This window comes from Hoplias malabaricus, chromosome 4, assembly GCF_029633855.1.
Source record: "Hoplias malabaricus isolate fHopMal1 chromosome 4, fHopMal1.hap1, whole genome shotgun sequence".
In the NCBI taxonomy this organism is placed as follows: domain Eukaryota; kingdom Metazoa; phylum Chordata; class Actinopteri; order Characiformes; family Erythrinidae; genus Hoplias; species Hoplias malabaricus.
Window position 1 is genome coordinate 40,760,985 of NC_089803.1, and position 19,763 is coordinate 40,780,747.

The 19,763-nt window shown below is 41.0% G+C and overlaps 1 protein-coding gene across 1 annotated transcript; it reads right to left on the bottom strand.

Moving 5' to 3' along the window:
• Window positions 1–697: 697 nt before the first annotated feature.
• nuak1a (NUAK family, SNF1-like kinase, 1a) lies at window positions 698–15,312 on the bottom strand. Its single transcript, XM_066668548.1, has 7 exons — window positions 14,768–15,312; window positions 9,911–10,031; window positions 7,080–7,231; window positions 5,597–5,662; window positions 5,388–5,507; window positions 4,031–4,163; window positions 698–3,733 (listed from the first exon to the last, which is right to left on the bottom strand). The coding sequence occupies exons 1-7, from the start codon at window positions 14,981–14,983 to the stop codon at window positions 2,703–2,705; spliced, it is 1,839 nt and encodes a 612-aa protein (XP_066524645.1). The 5' UTR covers window positions 14,984–15,312; the 3' UTR covers window positions 698–2,702.
• Between the last annotated feature and the right edge of the window lie 4,451 nt (window positions 15,313–19,763).

Consider the following 19,763-nt stretch of genomic DNA (forward strand, 5'->3'; position numbering starts at 1 on the left):
GTGAGTGAGACACAACTTTCCAACACTAGTGTGTTTTACTTGAAAATACCTTGATATTGTTTTCATTTCATCATGAAGCAAGACTCCAGGCACTGGCAATGTTTTGAATCCTCCCAAACACTGTCAGTGATGTTGAGGTCTGGCAGTAATGTTATTGATTAATTAATTAACTCTTTAGGTAACATAATAATGTATGTATATGGTTACCTATGGTCCCTCTAGGTTGGATATGTATGAAAATGTGTGAAAAAGTCTTCCCTTTAAAACGTAATGATTTACATTATGGACCAGCTGATGGTCCGCAAAAGAAAGACCAAATTGTGAATGTTTGAACAGGTTTTGATCCCAGCAACATGGTGTATTCCGGGTATACACACACACATACACAATGTACACACATTCAGCACTGCTTGTTTCATACTCCTGTATTTATTTTTCCAGTCTCATAAAGAAACAGCTCTGCATTCTCTCCAGAACCCACTCAGTGCTGTAAACTGTGTATGGGCTGCTTGAATTTCCCCTCTTTAACATTTCTTTAACAGCTGTGTGTTTTCAGGCCCTCTTTACGTCCCTATAAATTGATATTTAATGGTCACTGCTTAGCTTCTCATTGTTTACAATCCTGTCACGAGGAGAGAACACACACGTGCCAAAGGGATGACACTGCTGTGTGACAGATCTGCTAATGTAGCATCATGTTTCGTGCAGGCTGTTCTGATAGTGAAAACAAATGACTGCATAGCCCTACACAGCACAATTTTAAGGCACGCTGAGTACACACACAACACGTTCCACACACAGACTTTTATTAGAAGCCGTAGTGTCTTGGATTGAACATGGACTTTGTGGTCCTTATACATCATTTACTTTCACTCACAGCAAATGACACAGAAGCTGTTTGGTCATATAGGTTACATACATCTTATTAAACATCATATTTACTTATTATTTTAACACTATAAACCCATAAATGTTCAACTACTAATCATAATATGGACAATCTTTTGTCAAAGAAGGCACAAACAATACATTCATAGGCTCATGGTTAACAAGTTCAATGGAAACAGCAATAATAGAAATACCCTTAAAAATAATGTACAGATTAAATAACTACATTTAAATACATATAAATACATAGAGAATATCCAGTTAATTATTGCGATATGAAAGTTACACTAGAGGATAAATACGCAATAAAGTTGTTTCCAGTTTAGCAGATATAGAAGCATGGACTTTTTCCAATACTTGTATTCAGTCAGGTCATTCCCTGCCGTCTGCTTCTTTCTGCAGCCTGTCATCTGTAAAGCACATTTGTTTTGAGCTTGTAAAATATCCAACTGCCTAATTATTAAGCCAACACACTCCCACCCATTTGGATATTTAAACCCAAAAGTAAAAACAAAAACAACAATACTAACATAGTATAACATTTACCACTGTGGATCCAGTTAAAGATAGTATTCCATTATCTGATAAGCAGGAAAAAAAGACACGGCACAAGCACAATATTCAGAGCATCTATTGTACGTCATGTAAGGCCTGGAGCCTTAGTGTCCATTCCTGTCCTTGACCTTTTTAGAAGTCATTTACTGGATTAAAAAAAACACTTTTCATGACCTGCCACCTTTAGACTGCAGACCATTTAATAGTGCTTGTATTCAGTAAGAATGGTTTGGCCCGTTTTGAAAGGCTGCTGCTGTTAAAACCCAGGGTGTTCCTGCGCTGGATTTTTCTGAAGGTTACACCCTGTCCACCCACCACAAAGAGTACATTTAAAACATGTGGAGTACAAGCAGCTGTGCTCGTGCCATGTTTAACGTCCTAATGACTTTCAATAGCACTGACACCACCTCTGACCTCCCTGTGTGGCTTCTGTATGTATGAAAGTAAAACCAAGCGCATGTGAGGCTGACCCTGTGAATTGTAGTTTTGCGTTTCTATATATGCTCTCCTCCCAATACTAAACCCGCAGTCTTTTCACTACTGAATATTTACTAAATATGCTCCTCAGTTGTCTGCTCAATCATATGAGGGTTCTGTTTCGGGTCCATCAGACAACTTTTTCCTATATGATCAGATTTACGTAGTATTCGTATTCATTTGTTTGGCTTCTGGATGTAAAACATATTCTATCCAAGAACAGCCTTCACATTTGATTTGTAGGCTGCACTATACTCAAGTTCTAGACATGGTACGTCACTTTGTTTCACCACATATTTATATTTCTTGGGTGCAGTTTCCTTATGCAGCTAGTGTTATGACCTGTACAGAGGCTGATTTTGACCATATTACCATATAACTGAAACATTAGTGAGTAATAAATAGTTTGTAATAGTCTACCGAATTCAGTTTGAGTACTCTCTTTTTGTAATAACAGTCATACACAGACATATTGGTGAGGAAACCGTGTTAATAAGGTGCTTGTTTCATTCTTTGTTGTCACTGAGTCGAAATTGAGAACATCAGGAATATTTACCATCAACGCATGTCGACATAAAGCTTCAGATTTCCCTTCTTTCAGTGTGTAAACATATTGCAGTAAAACATCAGTGACTGAATGAATGATCCATCGGTCTCAACTGTTCACGATGCCCTTTCATGTACGTTCACTTGATGTTCACTTGTGGGTCAGAAATGCTCACAGGAAAGGGAACAGCCCATGCCCTCTCAGATGGACTCTCTCAGACTCCTACTGTCCTCCTCTAGCTCAGCTGGTTGCTTATGTTTAGGGCTTGCTGGTATACTTGGGTCACATCGTCTAGGTCCCCGAGCAGTGAGAAGCTTCCATTGTCTCCAGGAGATCCTGGGGGGCTGCGTTTCACCTTTGTCCCATGGAGTGGAGCGACTGTCTGAAGAGCCCTGAAGCCAGCCATCTGTAGCAGGTCCTCGGCTGAGAGGCAGCCCCTTATGTTTGATTTTGAAGAAGAATGTGACCAGTCCACTCCTATAGAGAGCCCTATGTCCTCACTCACGATGCTGGAGGGTCGGCTCTGACTCCGAGAAAGGCCTGAGTCTGGTAAGGGACCGTCACTATGAATGCCAACGCTTGGGAGGGGGCTGTGAGTGGAGTACTTGCCATTCCTCTTCAGGATGCCCTTTCTAGCCACTCTTTTAGGTGGTGAACCATTTGGTGGGAGTACCACACTGCCCCCGAGCAGTTCAGAGGACTCGCTACGCTCAGGGGATGAGTAATAGCCAGACTCGCGATGCTGGCTGTTCTTCAGGATGCCCTTTTTGGGCAGGGAGGGCATTATTTTGGCTGGTGAGCCACCTAGAGTGTCCTCCCTCTCTGGACTGGAGGCTGATTCCACATCCTGGTAGCAGATGGAACGGCGCAGTTCCACTTCACATAGGCTCTGTGAGCGCTGGTCTCCGCTGCTGGCCCGTGTCTTGAGAATGCCTTTGGGCCTCTTCAGGCCCGGTTTCTCGTCCTGAACAGCCCTCGTGCCCCCGTCATTCTCCTTAGAAGATTTCCGTAGGCGCCGGGCTGGAGTGAGTCCAGTGGAGCTGGCAACAGGCTCAATTTGAGCTGCTTTGCTGGGCTGGGTCTCAGTGCGGTTTTGCCAGTCAATAAAACGGGCCAGCATAGGTGAGCTGTTCTCTCTCGGAGTCTGACAGTCACACACACTTGTTTTCCAGCCCCAGTTCACCCACCAGTGGTTGGCGATGTCCTCAACTGTGGCTCGACGATCTGGGTTTACCATGAGCATCCACCGAATCAGGCCACGTGCATCTGATACACAGATAGAAACAAATTTTAAATGAAATCTCTGCATAGTTCAAGCATGTAAAGTTGTCTGCCTGATGTTTTTACAACAGAGCCATCCTTAGCTGGATGGTTTGTTAATCATTAACTGACACAGCTGTTAGTTATAAACATCACCAATGTACCATGTTTACTAACATGCTGATGTGTCTTATTACGATATGAAAGGATCATCCTTGTCCGTCCAATATCAGATGAATAACACCAATATCGGATCAGATCAGACCCATCTCTAGTAAATATATGTTGGTAGGCAACACCCACCTGAAGACTGTGGTGGTTCCCTGTACTCCCCATTGCTGATTTGCCGTATGAGTCTTTTGTGATCTCCCCCATCGAAAGGCATTGTGCCATACACCAGTGTGTATAGCAACACTCCAAGAGCCCAGCTGTCAACCTGCCCACACACAGAAAAACACACCATATAAGTTCATCTTTATGGAGTAAAAGACTGGACCCCAGGTATATAAACCCAAAGGCTGTTTAGTTTCCGTATCTTAGTTTTCGTAGTAAAAGTGCTGGATAACTCCCCACTCTCTAAGGCATATGCACAAATTCCATGTTTCTCACTATTGGAAAATGTGCTTAATCCTTTAAATGCAAGCTTTTATTACATCCCTACGCATAATTGACACAATTAACCACAATTCTTGTTTTAAAGAGCAACACCCGCCGTATTTTATGGCTTAAGGGTTTTTGTTAGGGAGGTCTGTCTTTTGTCTATCCCCCGCTGGCCCCGCACTGATTAGTCAGAGAACAGTTCAGCAATCAGTTGGTGTTAAAAGGAACAATAGCTGATTAGAGCTCAGGAAGGTCCACTCCCATGACTGCTGACCTGTCTGACCCAGAGGAGATGAGAGGACCTCTGTGATTTTTGGCCTAGATCCACTGATCCCAGAGAGGGGACGATAGTAGGACACAACCTTTCCCATAGACAAACGAGACTGTTATGTAAGGACCACTTAAGGGCCAGAGGCATGTAATGAGGGAGAGAGAGAATGAGAGTTGAATGGAATGTGTGTTTTGTACAGGTCTACAGGATGTTAGAGTGTGAATGTGCGTGTCTTTTTTGTCTGTCTGAAATAAGATAAGAAACACTGAGAATTCTGATCTCTTTTGGATGCTCTCCTGTGCTTAGACAAGCCTTTTCTTGGGTGCTGCATTACTGCTGATATCCTGAAAACAGTTGGGCCATTAGTCCTTATTCCAACTGGCAAACACCCTGATTGCCTAAAGTACAGGAAACTGATCCCTGGCAGCGCCCTTAGACGAACCCTCTGCCTCCTTGACCAAGGAAGTAGCGCAAGTATGAGTGTGTACACTTCCACTGGGACACTGCCAAGGAACAAACTTGTTGATTTGTTGTTCTTTCGTTTTTGCTCTTATCTCTCTTGTTAATGTACAATAATTTATGTCAAATTAAGGTTTCCCCTTCTGACTGGAAGTGTTGGAATGTGGTTGGGATTTCTTATCTCTGTGTTGTTTGTTTTGATGTCCATTTTTAGAAGAGGCCAACTAATTGTTTGGTTTGAAAATAGCAATCTTATTTTCATTAAAACATGCTCATGGTTCCTTAATTAAACATAAGTGTTCAGTGCAGTTTTGATGAAGCATGGCTCACCTCTGGTCCTCGATATGGCCGCCCATTCACAATTTCAGGTGAAGCATACAGGGGGCTACCACAGAAGGTTTGTAGAAGCTTGTCTTTGTGGTAAAGGTTGGACAATCCAAAATCAGCAATCTGCCAAATAGAAACAGATATTTTTTAATTAAAACATCTCTGCACTCTAATGTATAGGTTTATATGTGAAATAATTATTCCAAACCTACCTTTATATTACAGTTTTCATCAAGAAGCACATTTTCCAGTTTCAGATCCCTGTGCACCACTCCATTCTGAAAGGCATCAATGGCATTTCAAACCATTAAAAAAGTGTTTATATTTCCATATAAAAACCTGTCAAATATCTGACCGGACATAATTCAGACCATGCATTACACCATCTTTGAGATATACTTGACATATTTACTTTTCATATAGAATTTTCAAAATGCATGTCCTCCATTAATCATACATTTTTGTCCGGATGCTCATTTCTAAATCTGGAGTGAATCTCTGAATACACTGTAGAACTTCACTGTGTCCCAATGGAAACGTCAGGCAGACGTTTGGTGTTTTGCGTGGGAAAGAGGAAAGATGAATTTTGGCTGTTTAGCAACACTTGGTGTGTTTCAAATCAATTCACCAGGGTGACAGCATGTGACTGTACGAGCATGCGCACACGTAGACACGCACTCCCTTTCCCACACTTGCACATATGCGAGATCACTCGAGTCCTAGCTTGCACATCCTCCCGTCCTGCATAAAAACTGCTCTTCCTTGGCCATCCGTCCGCCACCCTAGTGACCTCTCGGCCTGGTCAGTTCAGCTGTGGTCAGCAGGGCCACTGCTGGAATCCCCCAGCTGATGAGTTGATGACATCATCTGCCCAGCTGTGCTGCCGGAAAGAGCTTCTATGTTAGCCTGCGTGGACCTGCTGCAGTCCAGCAGACGTGGCATTTATATGCTTGACTTTAATCTACAACTTAGGACAACATAGGACTAGTAGTCTAGCATCTAACTTCTACATATGCCTTGCTGCTTGCCATGTGCCACTGAAATATAATACGATCTCACACACTGCAGTGAAATAAGATGGCGTCCTTGAGGTCTAGTATGCCTCTGAAGCCTTGGGCCTGCAATAGCTGCTCCAGCTAAATTCTCCACAATTTCTGGGTTACTTAACAATACGTAATGATACATTAGAGTTAGGTGAGTGGGGCACCATGTCCACTTCTCTAGCGCTATAATCTAGAGCTAGACAATAAAACAATACTCATAACTAACAAAATAAAACATTTTCCCTTAATGATGTCACACTTTGTAGTATTCCATATACAATGTGCATATATAACTCTGAAGTGTCAATTTTATTTTGCTTTTCCACTTCAACAACTTAAATTGTATATTACCTTACATATATTTCTACCAATAATGCCCAGTTCTCTACTGAATATTATTTCAAAACACAACCTCATGTGTACAAAATGATTCTCAGATCTTTAAAATGTTTCTCAGATCATATCTACTGGTCCATTTGTTAGGAAATACCATACAATACCATTACATTTTTTTTGTTTGTTTAAATGTTTGTACCTGACAATTGAATAGTAGCATATTCTGTATCAGTAGGAAGAAAAGTAGTTTGTAGATGACCGAGCACAAAAGTCAGGTGACAGAGACAGACAGTATAGGCATAGTCTAACTGCTTACCTTGTGACAGTGGTGTACTGCTGAGACAATCTGTCTGAAGAAATGTCTCGTCTCTCTCTCGCTGAGCTTCCGCCGCTCGCTGATGTAGTCATACAGCTCCCCTTTGCTGGCATACTCCATGACAATCACAATCTTATCCTTGTTTTCAAACACTGCACATGCAGAGACACAGAGAGAGAAAACACACACACTACGATTACACTGCTTACATTCTTTACGCTCGATTATCATGGTAATCCATTTCCAGCAGTGAAGCTGAGTTAAATACCAGACATGGGGAGTCAGCCCTGGGCAGCCTTGTTTAAATGGGCCAGCTCCAGCCTTCATTACCATTTCTAGCTGACTGTCTACTATCGTGGCTCATTTTAATTGATTCTGTGCTGGGTTTAAAGCGGCATGTTTTTCGCTTCCTGTCATGGCTCCGGGCCATGCTGCTGATGTGCCAGTGTGTGTGGTGGCAGAGCTCCAGCCGCTCTGGCTTCAGTCATGGTCACACCGATTAGGAGCGGCCTCGGGCCTCGCGAGCTGCCAGCGTTAACAGGTGTGAGATGCAGAGTGGGTGTGCATGTGTGAGAGACTAATGAAAGTGGCTGTAGAGTGATAAGGACTTATGTAAGTTTTCCCTGGGACAAGAGTTTTGTTTCAAGTGTACCACTAGACCATCACAAAATCACATCTGCTTGCATCAAGACACATTCACAAACACATGCACGCACGCGCACACACTGTTTTCCTTACATTATACGTCACAGTATACATTTGAAATTAAATTCTATTATATCAGATTGTGCCTTGTTCCATAAAAATAAAAGTATGTCAATTTCCACAAGCAAGAGTGGAGTCAGAGAGTGGAATCAATTTACACAAATGAGGGGAGCCCAAAAATGACCATTGCCAGAAGAAAACTCCACTCTAGGAAATATTAAAGACTTAATGCTGTATTTTCACACTGAAGTAAGATCATCTCCATAGTGACCCTCTTTTGTTTACTGCTCGTGGGAAGGTTTCCATGGCAGCGCGTTTTTGGAGTGAATGGACAATTGCTGATGGGGTAGGCTTCCTTAAACCTAGCACTAGTTGTCATTGTGCAAATATCCAGCCAGCAGAGAATTTCACCATTACACAGCTACCTTGCTTCACACTGTGAAGACTTGAGTACCGTTGGCCACTTAACAATCACATGATATTTTGGATCTGGACAACCCACTGTAGTGGTCACTAAGCTCATTCACTTCTTGAATTAATTCAGTTGACACCAGTACAGGTCAGCTGAAGACCACCTATTTTGTTTAGCATTTGGTAACCCATTGTGTCAAAGGCAAATTGTGTAAGCCTTTGTATGCCCTGAAGGTTATACATGGTATAAAAACCCAGAATTCAATTACTAAAATTCAGTTTTGGATTTTTTACCAACTACAATGTACAATTATTCAATATCTGCTATGACAATGTGGAAGCTGTCCAGCCCCTCCACTACACAGCGATTACCTCACTCCAGCTAATCTGTTTTAGACACGGATGAGTGGGTGCTCTGTTTCGGCACCATCTCCTCCAGTGTCTCCGACTGACGCCAGATCAGTATAATGGCCTCTGACTGTGGGCACGGTGGGAATCCGCAGCCACTTCGTCTCTCTGCCCTTTGGCAGTGTGGCAGAGGGAGGCTTCAGCTAGGCTTTTTCTTGACAGATTCTACAGTGAATGCCATCATTCTACAGGCTGCAGCTTCATTAGGCATGCCATCCTACCTCACCCGTTTCAAAATGACCTAAATTAGATGAAGGAAATATTTGCCAGAGAAGATATACTGGCCTCTTAGGTTTTGAGTGGTTTGCTCTTGTGAAGGTCAAGACTGGGTCATGTGCAATGGGGGCTTGATTTATGATTTACCATCATGCCCTTTTTTAAACATGCTGACGGCTACAAGGTCTTAATGGGCCCCTGTCTCTATTTCTGCCTGTTTTCTGTAAAGCTGCTTTGCAACACCATCAGGTAGTAAAAAGCCCTATGCAAATAAATTTGACTTGACTTGACATTTCACTCCCGCAGGACCTTTACACCCTCCGTTTTGACTTTTCTGGATGATTGATCAGGCCAGTGGGCTCTCAGGCCTTTCTAAGACACAGACTTGAAAGAAAAACTAACAACATAGAGACAGACGGTTTGCGAAAGAGAAATAGTGGCTTGCTTTAGACAGAGCAACATACACTGGTTTTATAAACTGATAACTTTAGTATGTTTTCATTTCAATTTTATTTTAGAACAACATTCAGTCCGTCTTTAGAAGATCTTCCATCTCATTATCTGTTAGTGATGAAGGCAGGTGGAGTATTAAAATTTCACCAACACCAATTAGACCCTCAGCAGAACAGAAGTGTCCTTTGTTCAGTCCACTATGTAGCGCGTTAGAAATGCAAGGACGACTTTCACTTCATAGAACTCAAAGAAGCAAAATTAATCTCCATAATATTATGTTAGCAGTACAACAGCGAGAATTCTACTGTTGAAGAGAGGCCACACTGCCTCTCACTGGTCACTGTTGATAGAAATTGGTTCATTTAATGGAAATAAAATGGTTCTGAGTTCACTCTTCATTTTTGTGATGGCAATTATGTAACTTAATTAATTAACGTATAAAAAACACTGACAAACAGTACTTTTTCCATTCATATAGTTACAACATGTCGCTTATACATGGAAAACCTACCTTTATGGTTAGATTTCAGCTAATAATTCAAATAAACTAACTGCCAATACCAACAATTAAATGTGATCAATCACAGTGGATTGCCAGATGTACTTTAAATTATAGAAGAACACATTCTCACACAAACCTTCGTATATTGAGATAATGTGCGGGTGCCGTAGGGAAGACATGATCTCAATCTCTCTACGTATGTGTACCATATCCTGTTCGTCTTTGATCTTCTCCTTACGAATGGACTTAATTGCCACCTAAAAAAGATCAGAAAACAAAAGAGAAACAAACAGCTTTAGCTTTTTTTGTTGTGCAAGCCTACGTTGCAATACATTGGACACTTTTCTACTGGTGTTTTGGTCAATCCAGATCTCATGTAATGATATAGATTATTCACTTCTGCTGCGCTGACAATCCAGCTGCCTTCTTCTGTTGATTAGATATTGACTGGTCTTTAAAGTAGGGCCTGATGGATCAGCTTCACAGATGTGATGTATAGAGTGATATTGATTACACCACAAATGTTTAAACATTTCTCATGAAAGATGTATATGTTTGAGGGTTTTCCCAGCTGAAGAGCACAGGGGTTATGGATTAAAGGGAAAAGCCTCCTCCATTACTGTTAGGGCAGAGGCAGGAAGAGTGAGGTAAGGCCTTCCTGTCTCTAAACACCCTATTGGGTGACTCACTGGCTTTTGTCTTGCTTGGAATGCACCACTCTCAACAGTTCAAGCTAGACAATGCTGGGAGTCTGTGTTAAGCCAGATCACATATCATAGATATGGAATGCTAACATTGCTAGCTTGGGTGACTCTGTGTTTGAATAAGTGCTTTGTAATCTTTTCTAAATGTAGCAAACCAGTATCCTTAAATAGCCTCTGGAGCTGAAGTTTTGAAGATGTAGCGAGTGTCTCTAACCTTGAGTGAAAGTAGGTTCCTGAAAGGACGAATAGGAATCTCAGGAGACAGAGTGGTTATTATTAGCTACTCCATTTCCACACTCCCCAAACTGAGGCTAACACAGATCCGCATACAGCTAGAATTTAGTGCTTCAGCCTCATGCTCCTGGGGCTGTTTGCATATAACTTAATATTAATACTTTTGCCGTGGCTTGTAAGTGTGATTAAGTGCAGGGAAATTAAAGTTTTTAGCAGCACATTTTAAGAAAAAATTCAGTTCAGATTAAGTGTTCTTTTAAATGATGAAACTTAAACTTGCACATAAAGTTCTTCTCATTTTCCACTATTTCAATGAAGTGACTTTATGGATGTTGAAAAAGCCAAATTTTACTTCACTTAAACTCTCACTTTGTCTGTTTATGGAACAATGTTAAATACTTGATGCTATAAAGACCTGTGCTTTACTGAGTTTTAAGGGAGAATTTCGGTTTCATCAAGACAAAGAGGGAATTTGGTGAGCCAGCGATTAATTCTACTGGAAGTTGACTGCATGTTCCTACACTGACTCATAAAATAGACAGAGGGAAGTGGCATTCAGAGCACAGCTTCCTCTCTGGGCAGCGTTGTTCACGACACCCCACCACAACCAGCCTTTTAGGGGCAAGATTAGCACAGCTGACCAATGCCCACAAAAATGTTATTCTTTGGTAAAAGAACTGCAGCTTGAGCCATTATTACCAGTCCATTCACAATGTTCTGCATTCCTCAGATTATGAGTAATCGGCTATGTAATTTTTTAAGGCTTATCAACAGATAATTTACCTCTCCTTTCGGAAACAGAAGTTGAGATAAGTTTTAAGATCAACACCCTAGTGGCAAAAGAAGATTCTGCAAAACAATGTTTATTGATTATTTTATTGTACTGAAGAACACGAAAATAAACTAGGCAGCATGCATTATAAGAATTTAACAATTAACTGAATATATCACTACATTTGATATGTATGATTGCCTAGTAAATAGTTCAATTGCGTAACATAAAATCATTCGCCACAGAAATTTAAGATACATGAGCCAAATATGAGTCAAGATTAATTACATGTTAAAGCTTCCATATTAATGAAATTATCCCTAGCACCATTCTAGATCTCAATTTGCCCTTCATTCCTTTCAGGTCTGAACTTGTAACATCATATTAAAATCATTATATACATGTATCACCAACATAATTTGAATACACTTATTGAAAACTCCTGAATGGTAATGCATGTGGTTCCAAACCATAGCTGTATGTACTGTGGCAGAATAACTGTCCCTTTTAGACGTGACCCTAATTATAGTGAAAGCAGCAGACCCAGACACGCCCGTGCAGGGCTGTTAGACTGGGCTAGCCAAGGCTACGGATCATTAAGCAGGCCTGCGTTTGATGCACATGCCAGCTGGCTTGAGGCTTCTCCCAGGTCTGAGCCCTGTCTCGAGGAAGGTACTATCACTCTTGCACAAACAGACTAGAGCATTGTTTAAGACAACAGGTGTGCTGTTTTTATCTGAGTGGCAGTAAAGGAGAAAGACTATACACTAAAGCAGCAGCCCATGCAGGAGAAGTGAATTAGGCTTAGGGCAACCACGTCACACAAAATTACACACAATACATCTCCAGTCTGGATGTACAGAAAAGAATGGTCTCATTCTCTGTCTCTCAAATGCATGGAGGCACAAGTATTGGGAGGAGCCGTTCACAATTATGTTTAAGGCATGGGCAATATACCAATTAGACATTGTCATCATCTAGTATTTTGCCCTGTTATTCAAAGTTCAAATCTTGAACATTTTAGAAGTTAATAATGGCACTAAGTGGTTCCGTTTAAAGTTCTACATCTCATAAAACTGCAACAGAAATAAAAAATATTTGCACCCAGTTTTTTATAAATGTGGGGGTACTAGAGCAGTGTGTCCATGACAGCTTATAAATGAAATATCAAAACATCTCTTGTCAAATATTGTTTTATCTTTTGCAGTACTGTCCACTACTATGTTTGTTTACATGTATGTCATTGGTGTTGTCAGTATCTTCTTTTCATCTCACATGAAACACACACACTTAGTCGTCAACAAGTACTTAGTGATATTATTATTCCTATTAATCCATTTTAGTCAGGAGTATGTTAAGTTGAAACAGGCTATAGTGTAATGACGGGAAGAACACATTAATTGTCTGAGAATGTTGTGTCTGTGGCCTCAGTTCAGTGCGTCTACTTTGTTTCTGCATGTGTATGTTTTTTTTTGTGTTTGTATTTGTGTTCTATCACCTGCCCTCTTCTACAAAGCCATCCTAATCATATTACACCAAAGAGCTCCTAAGTGTGAGACACAACAGATGTTTATTGGAGCATTCAACTCACAATTGCTCTATTATCTCGTGATTCTCTCTCTATCTCTCTCTGGTGTTATCTCTCTCTCAAACTTCTTAGCACATGGACGCTAGACAGACAGAAGCCTCTCAGACCTAATACGTTTGCAGTTCCCCCAGCATTCTAAATATGTGAAAAGTTTCCCTCAGTTTCACCATGCCAGCCCTAAGGGTGGACATGAATAACAATAGAAATGTGGGCTTGTTGCCTTCAAAAGGTAAACATCAATAAACTACAGGCGTCTCTCACAGAGTGAGGGATGGAGAAGTTGAACTAGGTTATCTGTCTGCACTTACAATGCTCTCTAACATGTCTGTGTAGTCACGACATACAATAAACACAATACGCAAAGAACAACTGCTGGCCACTAGTTTGAAGGTCTTTTGGCTTCCTTGTTTTCAGTGTAAAAGTTAAGGAAGAGCCCAGACTTAAGCAAGCTAAAAAATAAAGAGCTGTGCTTCCCAAGACCCAGGCCTTTTCTTTAGGATTAGTGTACTGACCTACTTTCACTAAAGCCGAAGTGTGTTATCCCAGTTTTTGACCTATTCGCGCTTATGTCATTCCGCAGGAGGCCTGTGCTGGACTACAAAATCAGCCTGAAGTGAAAGCAGTAGGTCTATGCCATGAACTTTTTGTGGGGGGCTCAGAACCCTTAGCTACCAAACACACATGTAATTGCCATTAAAATATTTAGCATGCTTCACATAAGAACCTTTGAACCCTCCTGTAAAACACATTGGTTCCCTGACCCCTGCTCTACGAGGATGGAAGGGCTCTTGCCCCATGTAACTGCGCGTGTAAGTGCAGTCATTAAACCATCCATAACACCATCCCGTGTGGACCTGACCTGCATGCTGTCCCCTGCACCAGTTCTTGACCCTAATCTTTGACTACCCCTGAGGGGTACTTTGTGATTTGTTTCCCCCATGATCTAACACATTTACATAGCCAGGAATGAATAAATTATAAAAGTCCCGAAAGTCTTGCAGTTTGTACAAATACTATGTAACTAAATGTCACAGCAGATTTCTTTCTTTTTTAACTAAAACATTTCTGAAAACTATTTTGAGTTAAACAACGTATCCAGTTCAGGGCTGCGGTGAGGCTGGGGCCTACCTGGAATCACTGGACACAAGGCAGGTACACACCCGTGATGGGGGCTGTGTGAAACATCTTAAGAAAATAAAGTTTTGTCTTATCTTAAAGGATACATTTATACCTAAAAATGTTAAATATGGCACACATTATTTTGATCAAATTCCACTTAAACATCTGCCCCAAGAGATTTTTTATAACTCATTTAAGATATTTGTAGCCAGATTCACTTGAGGACAGTTCTTCACATCGCACAGTTTAGAGTTCTACCTGCTCAAACACACCCACCTTCTCCTCTCGAGGAATGAACGAGATGGGTCAACTGTGCTGGAAGCCACATTCTCCCATTGTCTCAGTAACCCACGATTGGATATACACATACAAGTGCTTTTCCGGGCAGCCACTGTAAATACGAAATGGATCCTAACAGCTCGCCTGATTATAGGTTAAATAAAATAAGATATGCTGTGGTAATTACATGTAGCCTACTACTTAAAGAATGGAGAAAACAAACTAAATTAACTTGAGGCACTGTATAGTTTTGACCTGACAGATTCCAGTCCCGGGCTCCTCACGCCGTGAACTCACCACTCTCCCCGTGTGTTTCTCCACGGCTTTCTTCACTTTCCCATACGTGCCTTTGCCCAGTGTCTCCAGCAGCTCGTAGCGGTGTTTCAGGTTGTGTTTGTGATGGTGTTTCTTCACGCTGGAGCCTCTTCTCATCGCGAGCGAAGGCGGCATTTCTCCCGAGGGGAAGTCCACGGGCAGCAGCGCGTCCCGCAGCTCTCCACAGCTCGCCTCCATCTCTCCACAAAAACTCCCAACACAGTCTCAAATATCAGCACACACACTCTGCCCCCTGTTCTCGCACAAACACACTGCGCTCTTGTGTGGAAAATCTCCGCCAATCTCTGGAAACACCGGCTACAACCCTGTTTAAAAACTCTCACTTACTCTCAAAGCCGCGTTAACCGTCCACGCTCGCGCACAAAGAGCGGCACGTGCAGAGCTCAGATTTACCTCACGGCTCTGAGCCCGAAGTCTAGCTAAACCGTATCTATCTCAATCGTAGTTGTGCCGAGAGTGTAAAGTCCTCGTTCTATGTTAGGTGAAGCGTCGAGGGGTCTCGGAGTGTTCGCATGTGGACAGAAACAGTGGCTCACTGAGTACATCAACACTACCGGCCCCAGCCCCCTTCCCTTACACTCCACTCCTCCACCATACTGTCCAATGTAAATGTGAGGAATGCAGGCTGAAGGCGGGTTTCACTGTCCACACGTTACCAGTGTGTGTGTGTGTGTGTGTGTGTTTCACCAGTTAACTGCATCAACAGAGGTCCTCGGCTTTTTGCTAATGTAATGCTACATAAACGTAGACTACAGATATTTAAAATAGTGTTATGAATTTATGACCAGATGCCAAATAAGGAGCTCAGTATTGCCCCTGTGACTGCATTTACAACCAGTGCTTTTTTTTGCTCCTAATACAACTGTAAAATCTAAGTAACTCAGCCAAGACTCCGGGGAAAAAATAATAATGTGGACCTCCACAAGTCTGGTTCATTCTTAGAAAAAATTTCATAATAAATAAAGCTACCACAAGCAACTGTACAATAGTATAAAAATCATAAGCCTTTTGGATGATACAAACATTACTTTGTTCAGGAAGGGGCACAAGTCCCAGTGCTCAAGGAATTTTGAAACCAAATGAAGCTGGAGGCATCAAGTGCCAGAGTGTATACACCCTCTATTAAGAGGGCATCACCTTAGGATGAAAGGTTGCTTTGCAAAAAAGAAGCCCCTACTCCAATATCAGCATAATAAAAGCCAGACTGAAAGTGAATGGTTTGAATATAATTATCAGGACTATCAGGAGGAAAAAATTGTAAAGCATGGGGTTATCTGCCTCATGTTATGGGGCTGTTTTATGGGAATGGTAGGCTACTGGAGCATGTCTGAAAGTACATGGCATCAACAACAAAGGGTATTTATAAATACTGAAAAAATACCTCAAGACTTATGCCATAAAGATTAAACTTGATTGCCAATGGGTTTTCCAGTAGATCAATGATCCTAAGTATTCCTCCAAAATTGTGACAGGATGGCATAAGGACAACAAGGTGAATGTTTTGGAATCCAGCAGATAATTTGTGAGATGAGCTGTAAAACATGTTCATGCAAGAAGGCCAACAAAATTACTGAATTATACCAGTTACGTCAGGAGGAGTGAGCTAACGTTCCAGAAAAATATTGTTGGGAGCTTGTACAAATTTGATTTGTGTTTGATTCAAGTTAAAATACTAAATGTATGCCAATATTTAATCATTGATCATCTTTTTTTTTTTTTGCGTGAAAATGAAATGCATACCTTTATTAAACTAATCACTAAATGAAATGTAGGGAGATATAACTTGATGTGAGTTTGAAAGTCTTGTGCCTACACACTTACAAATGATGGTTCTAAAAGGGTTATTTATTAAAGGAAATGATTGTATATTGAACTCTGAACAATTATAGAACGTTTTGCATGATTAAAGGGTACTCTGCACCATGAAAGGTTTCTTCAAATTGATGGAGAATGTTCTATAAATGGTTCTATATAGCACCTTATAGAAAAGGGTTCTATATTGCACCATAAACGGTTCTTCTATTGTAACAAGCCAGACATCGTAATAACAGAGGATCCCTTTTTTGGTGTCATATAAGGAATTGAACCCTCGACCTTCAGGTATCAAGTCCTTCTCTAACCATTCTGTAAGTACAAATAGTATAGTATAATATATAATAATATATCAAAAATAACTGTAGTTAACATAAAGAATTGTATTTAGGCTTTATGCAATCTCTGTAATAGGAATAGCTTGTGTTTAAGGTTAATTTCAAATTAATATATATTTTTTTTGTGTGTGTGTGTGTGTGATTGTGTGAGAGTGTGAAGTGAGGACTTTAGGGTAGCCATGGCCTTGAGGTTAAAGAAGCAAGCTTGAGGCCGGAGGGTCACTGGTTCAATTCCTGGGACCGGCAAGGAAAAATTAACGTGCCCTTGAGCAAGTCACCTAACCTCAAAACTGCTCTGTGGTTGACGAGGTTGTAGGCATTGCCCTGCTATGATTGTGTGTGTTCACTGCCCCTAGATGGTGGGGAAGAATTGCTCACTAGTGTGTGTTTGTTTGTTCACTACCGCGGATGGGTCAAATGCAGAGAAGTAATCTCCCCAAGGGGATCAATAAAGGGGGTTCTTCTTCTTCACAGAAGAAATGGCCCAAATGTGGCCCAAGAAACATTTGGCCTTGAATAATGACATAGACTCCAGTTGAGTACATCAAATCAGCCATAGGTCCACCGTGTTCATTTGTATAAAGTGTGTAAGTTAATGTCACAAACAGAACAAGAACTTGTCGGTCTAGTTTTTTCTTTGGCCTGTAGTTTGATGCAGTGGTTTGATGCATGGATGAGAAGCCTGTGCCCTCTGAGAATGGTACTGTGTTGCAGATACTTTTAGTGGAGTGGCCTACTTAGGAAAGGGAAATCAGCCACTGCTCTGTTATGAAGAAATGAAAAATGTATCAATATTTATTTTAAAGGAGTACTACTGCAACCCTGAAATGGATTAAGCGGCAAAGATGATAATGATGATAATGATAAAGGAGTACTTTAACCTGACCCCACACAACATTTTTCAGCTTTTAAAAAAAGTTGTACCCACTGCCCTTTAGCCATATATTGTGGTCACCTGCTGATTCAACATTTCTTCCTGAAGGACACTGATAGGGGTTTAGTTTCCATTTGCTATAGTAAAAGCTTAAGACTTCAAGATGGAACATTACTATGAAGAGTTGATTGCATTCACATCATCAAGCACATTGGTGAAGACAGGGATTGATATTGACTGATAGTTCTGAATCATGAACCACAGTCCAACTCATCCCTGTGCTGTTGGAGGGTGCTCCATTAATTCAAGAATGCAGTAACATTGCTCCCCAGCCCAATGCATCAAAGGGTGTGTGCATATGTCCCCACTTGCCTGTTCTTGGCATTGGACATGGTGTTAGTCATATATGCATATAGTTGCTCAAGAATGTCCCATTATATGCTTTTTTTACAAGCTGTGTATGCACAGTTGAACATCTTGTGCACAATGGCACATTTGGGGGAATCCCATTTCACCCCTTGCCCCTAAAACTTAGCCCTATTTTCTGCTTTGCCTAGAGTTAGGGTGTTAATTTTTGTTGGGATAAGAGGGTAGGGCGAAGGGTTAAGGAGACATGACCGGTCAAACTGATTTTTTTCAGAAGCACACTGCAAATGGAGTGTAATGAATGGCTTGTGAATAACATGCAAAATGGCAGAGCGACAAAATAAACCTACATGCAAGTATTTTATCTTTTAATAACTGATATACTTGTTATCTTAGATTAATGTAGTTTCTTCATGACAAGCATACAACACTGGTTGTAATATGTGGATGTCTCTGTAGTTATCAAGATGCTGAAGCAAATGCATGGTGGATCCAAACACTACTGTATCATTTAAGGAGCATCCAAAAGATTTGAACAAGAAGCTGCATATTAAGCTGAATTCAGCTTCATATCACATCAGTATTGGTGAGAATGTATAATTGTTTATTGTTTATAATTATAAATTATATATAATTTATTTTATTGTGGAACACTTCTCAAATCTAAATTTAACTCCAGCAGTCCAGCAGTGCTCCTCTGACATTACTGCAGACTGACAGGGCTTCCTACAAAGCACAACTTGCAGTCTGATAATGAAATACTGTTCTTGTGTGTGTGTGTGTGTGTGTGTGTAATCTGATGATGTATCAGGCACCTGAAGAGTGGTCCCATTTCATAGGGGAAGACTTTAACCACTGCACCCTGTAACTTAGTTCCAAGGGTCAAGATAACACACGAAAAAGTAGATGGTAGGTGCAAGAAAACAAGAAAAGGGATTCACCATTGAACTGCTGAATTTACTCATTATAAACTTCGTTGCTTATTTTTTTGGCTGACCCATGACTACTTAACATCCAGCCACCTTTATGAACATGTCATTATTTTTTCCAGCTGAACTTGACCCCATAAAGAGACCATTTCTGAAGAAATGCTCATTATATCACAGTGCCCTCAAGTTGCTCACCTGCTTTACGTTTCCTCAGAATGTAGTCCAGCAGCGTAGGAACTGACCTCACATCCTCAGTTTTTTCCATGTTCCCTGTCTGGTTCTAGTTCTTCTGCTTGTTCTACAATTAGTTAAGTGTTTTGATGGTTAAGCATGTTTGTGACCATGGTGAAGTAAACAGTGAATGGTGAAACGATCTCACACAACTGCTCAACAGTATCATCTGGTGAGTTCACAATAATTTCGCACAGCTTCATCATCTTGCTGTACACTAACATAATAAATATACAGCCATAGAATGTAGATATGACTATACTGCCATCCTGTGGGGAATCTAAAGCAATACATATGCTTCCAGTACCAGAGCCTGCTGTAGGTACGTTTATAGGCCTTAAATATTGCAGTCTGATGTTGAGACTTGTTTAACACCTATAGCATCAGATTTACTATATGGCCAAGAG

What these genes read in the sequence shown, in the direction of transcription:
- nuak1a (XM_066668548.1), bottom strand. Translation starts at nt 14,983, where the DNA reads ATGGAGGCGAGCTGTGGAGAGCTGCGGGACGCGCTGCTGCCCGTGGAC. An exon ending in CAGTACACCACTGTCACAAG is followed by an intron (nt 5,663 to 7,079) that starts GTAAGCAGTTAG and finishes GATGCCTTTCAG; the next exon opens with AATGGAGTGGTGCACAGGGA. An exon ending in ATGAAAACTGTAATATAAAG is followed by an intron (nt 5,508 to 5,596) that starts GTAGGTTTGGAA and finishes TCTATTTGGCAG; the next exon opens with ATTGCTGATTTTGGATTGTC.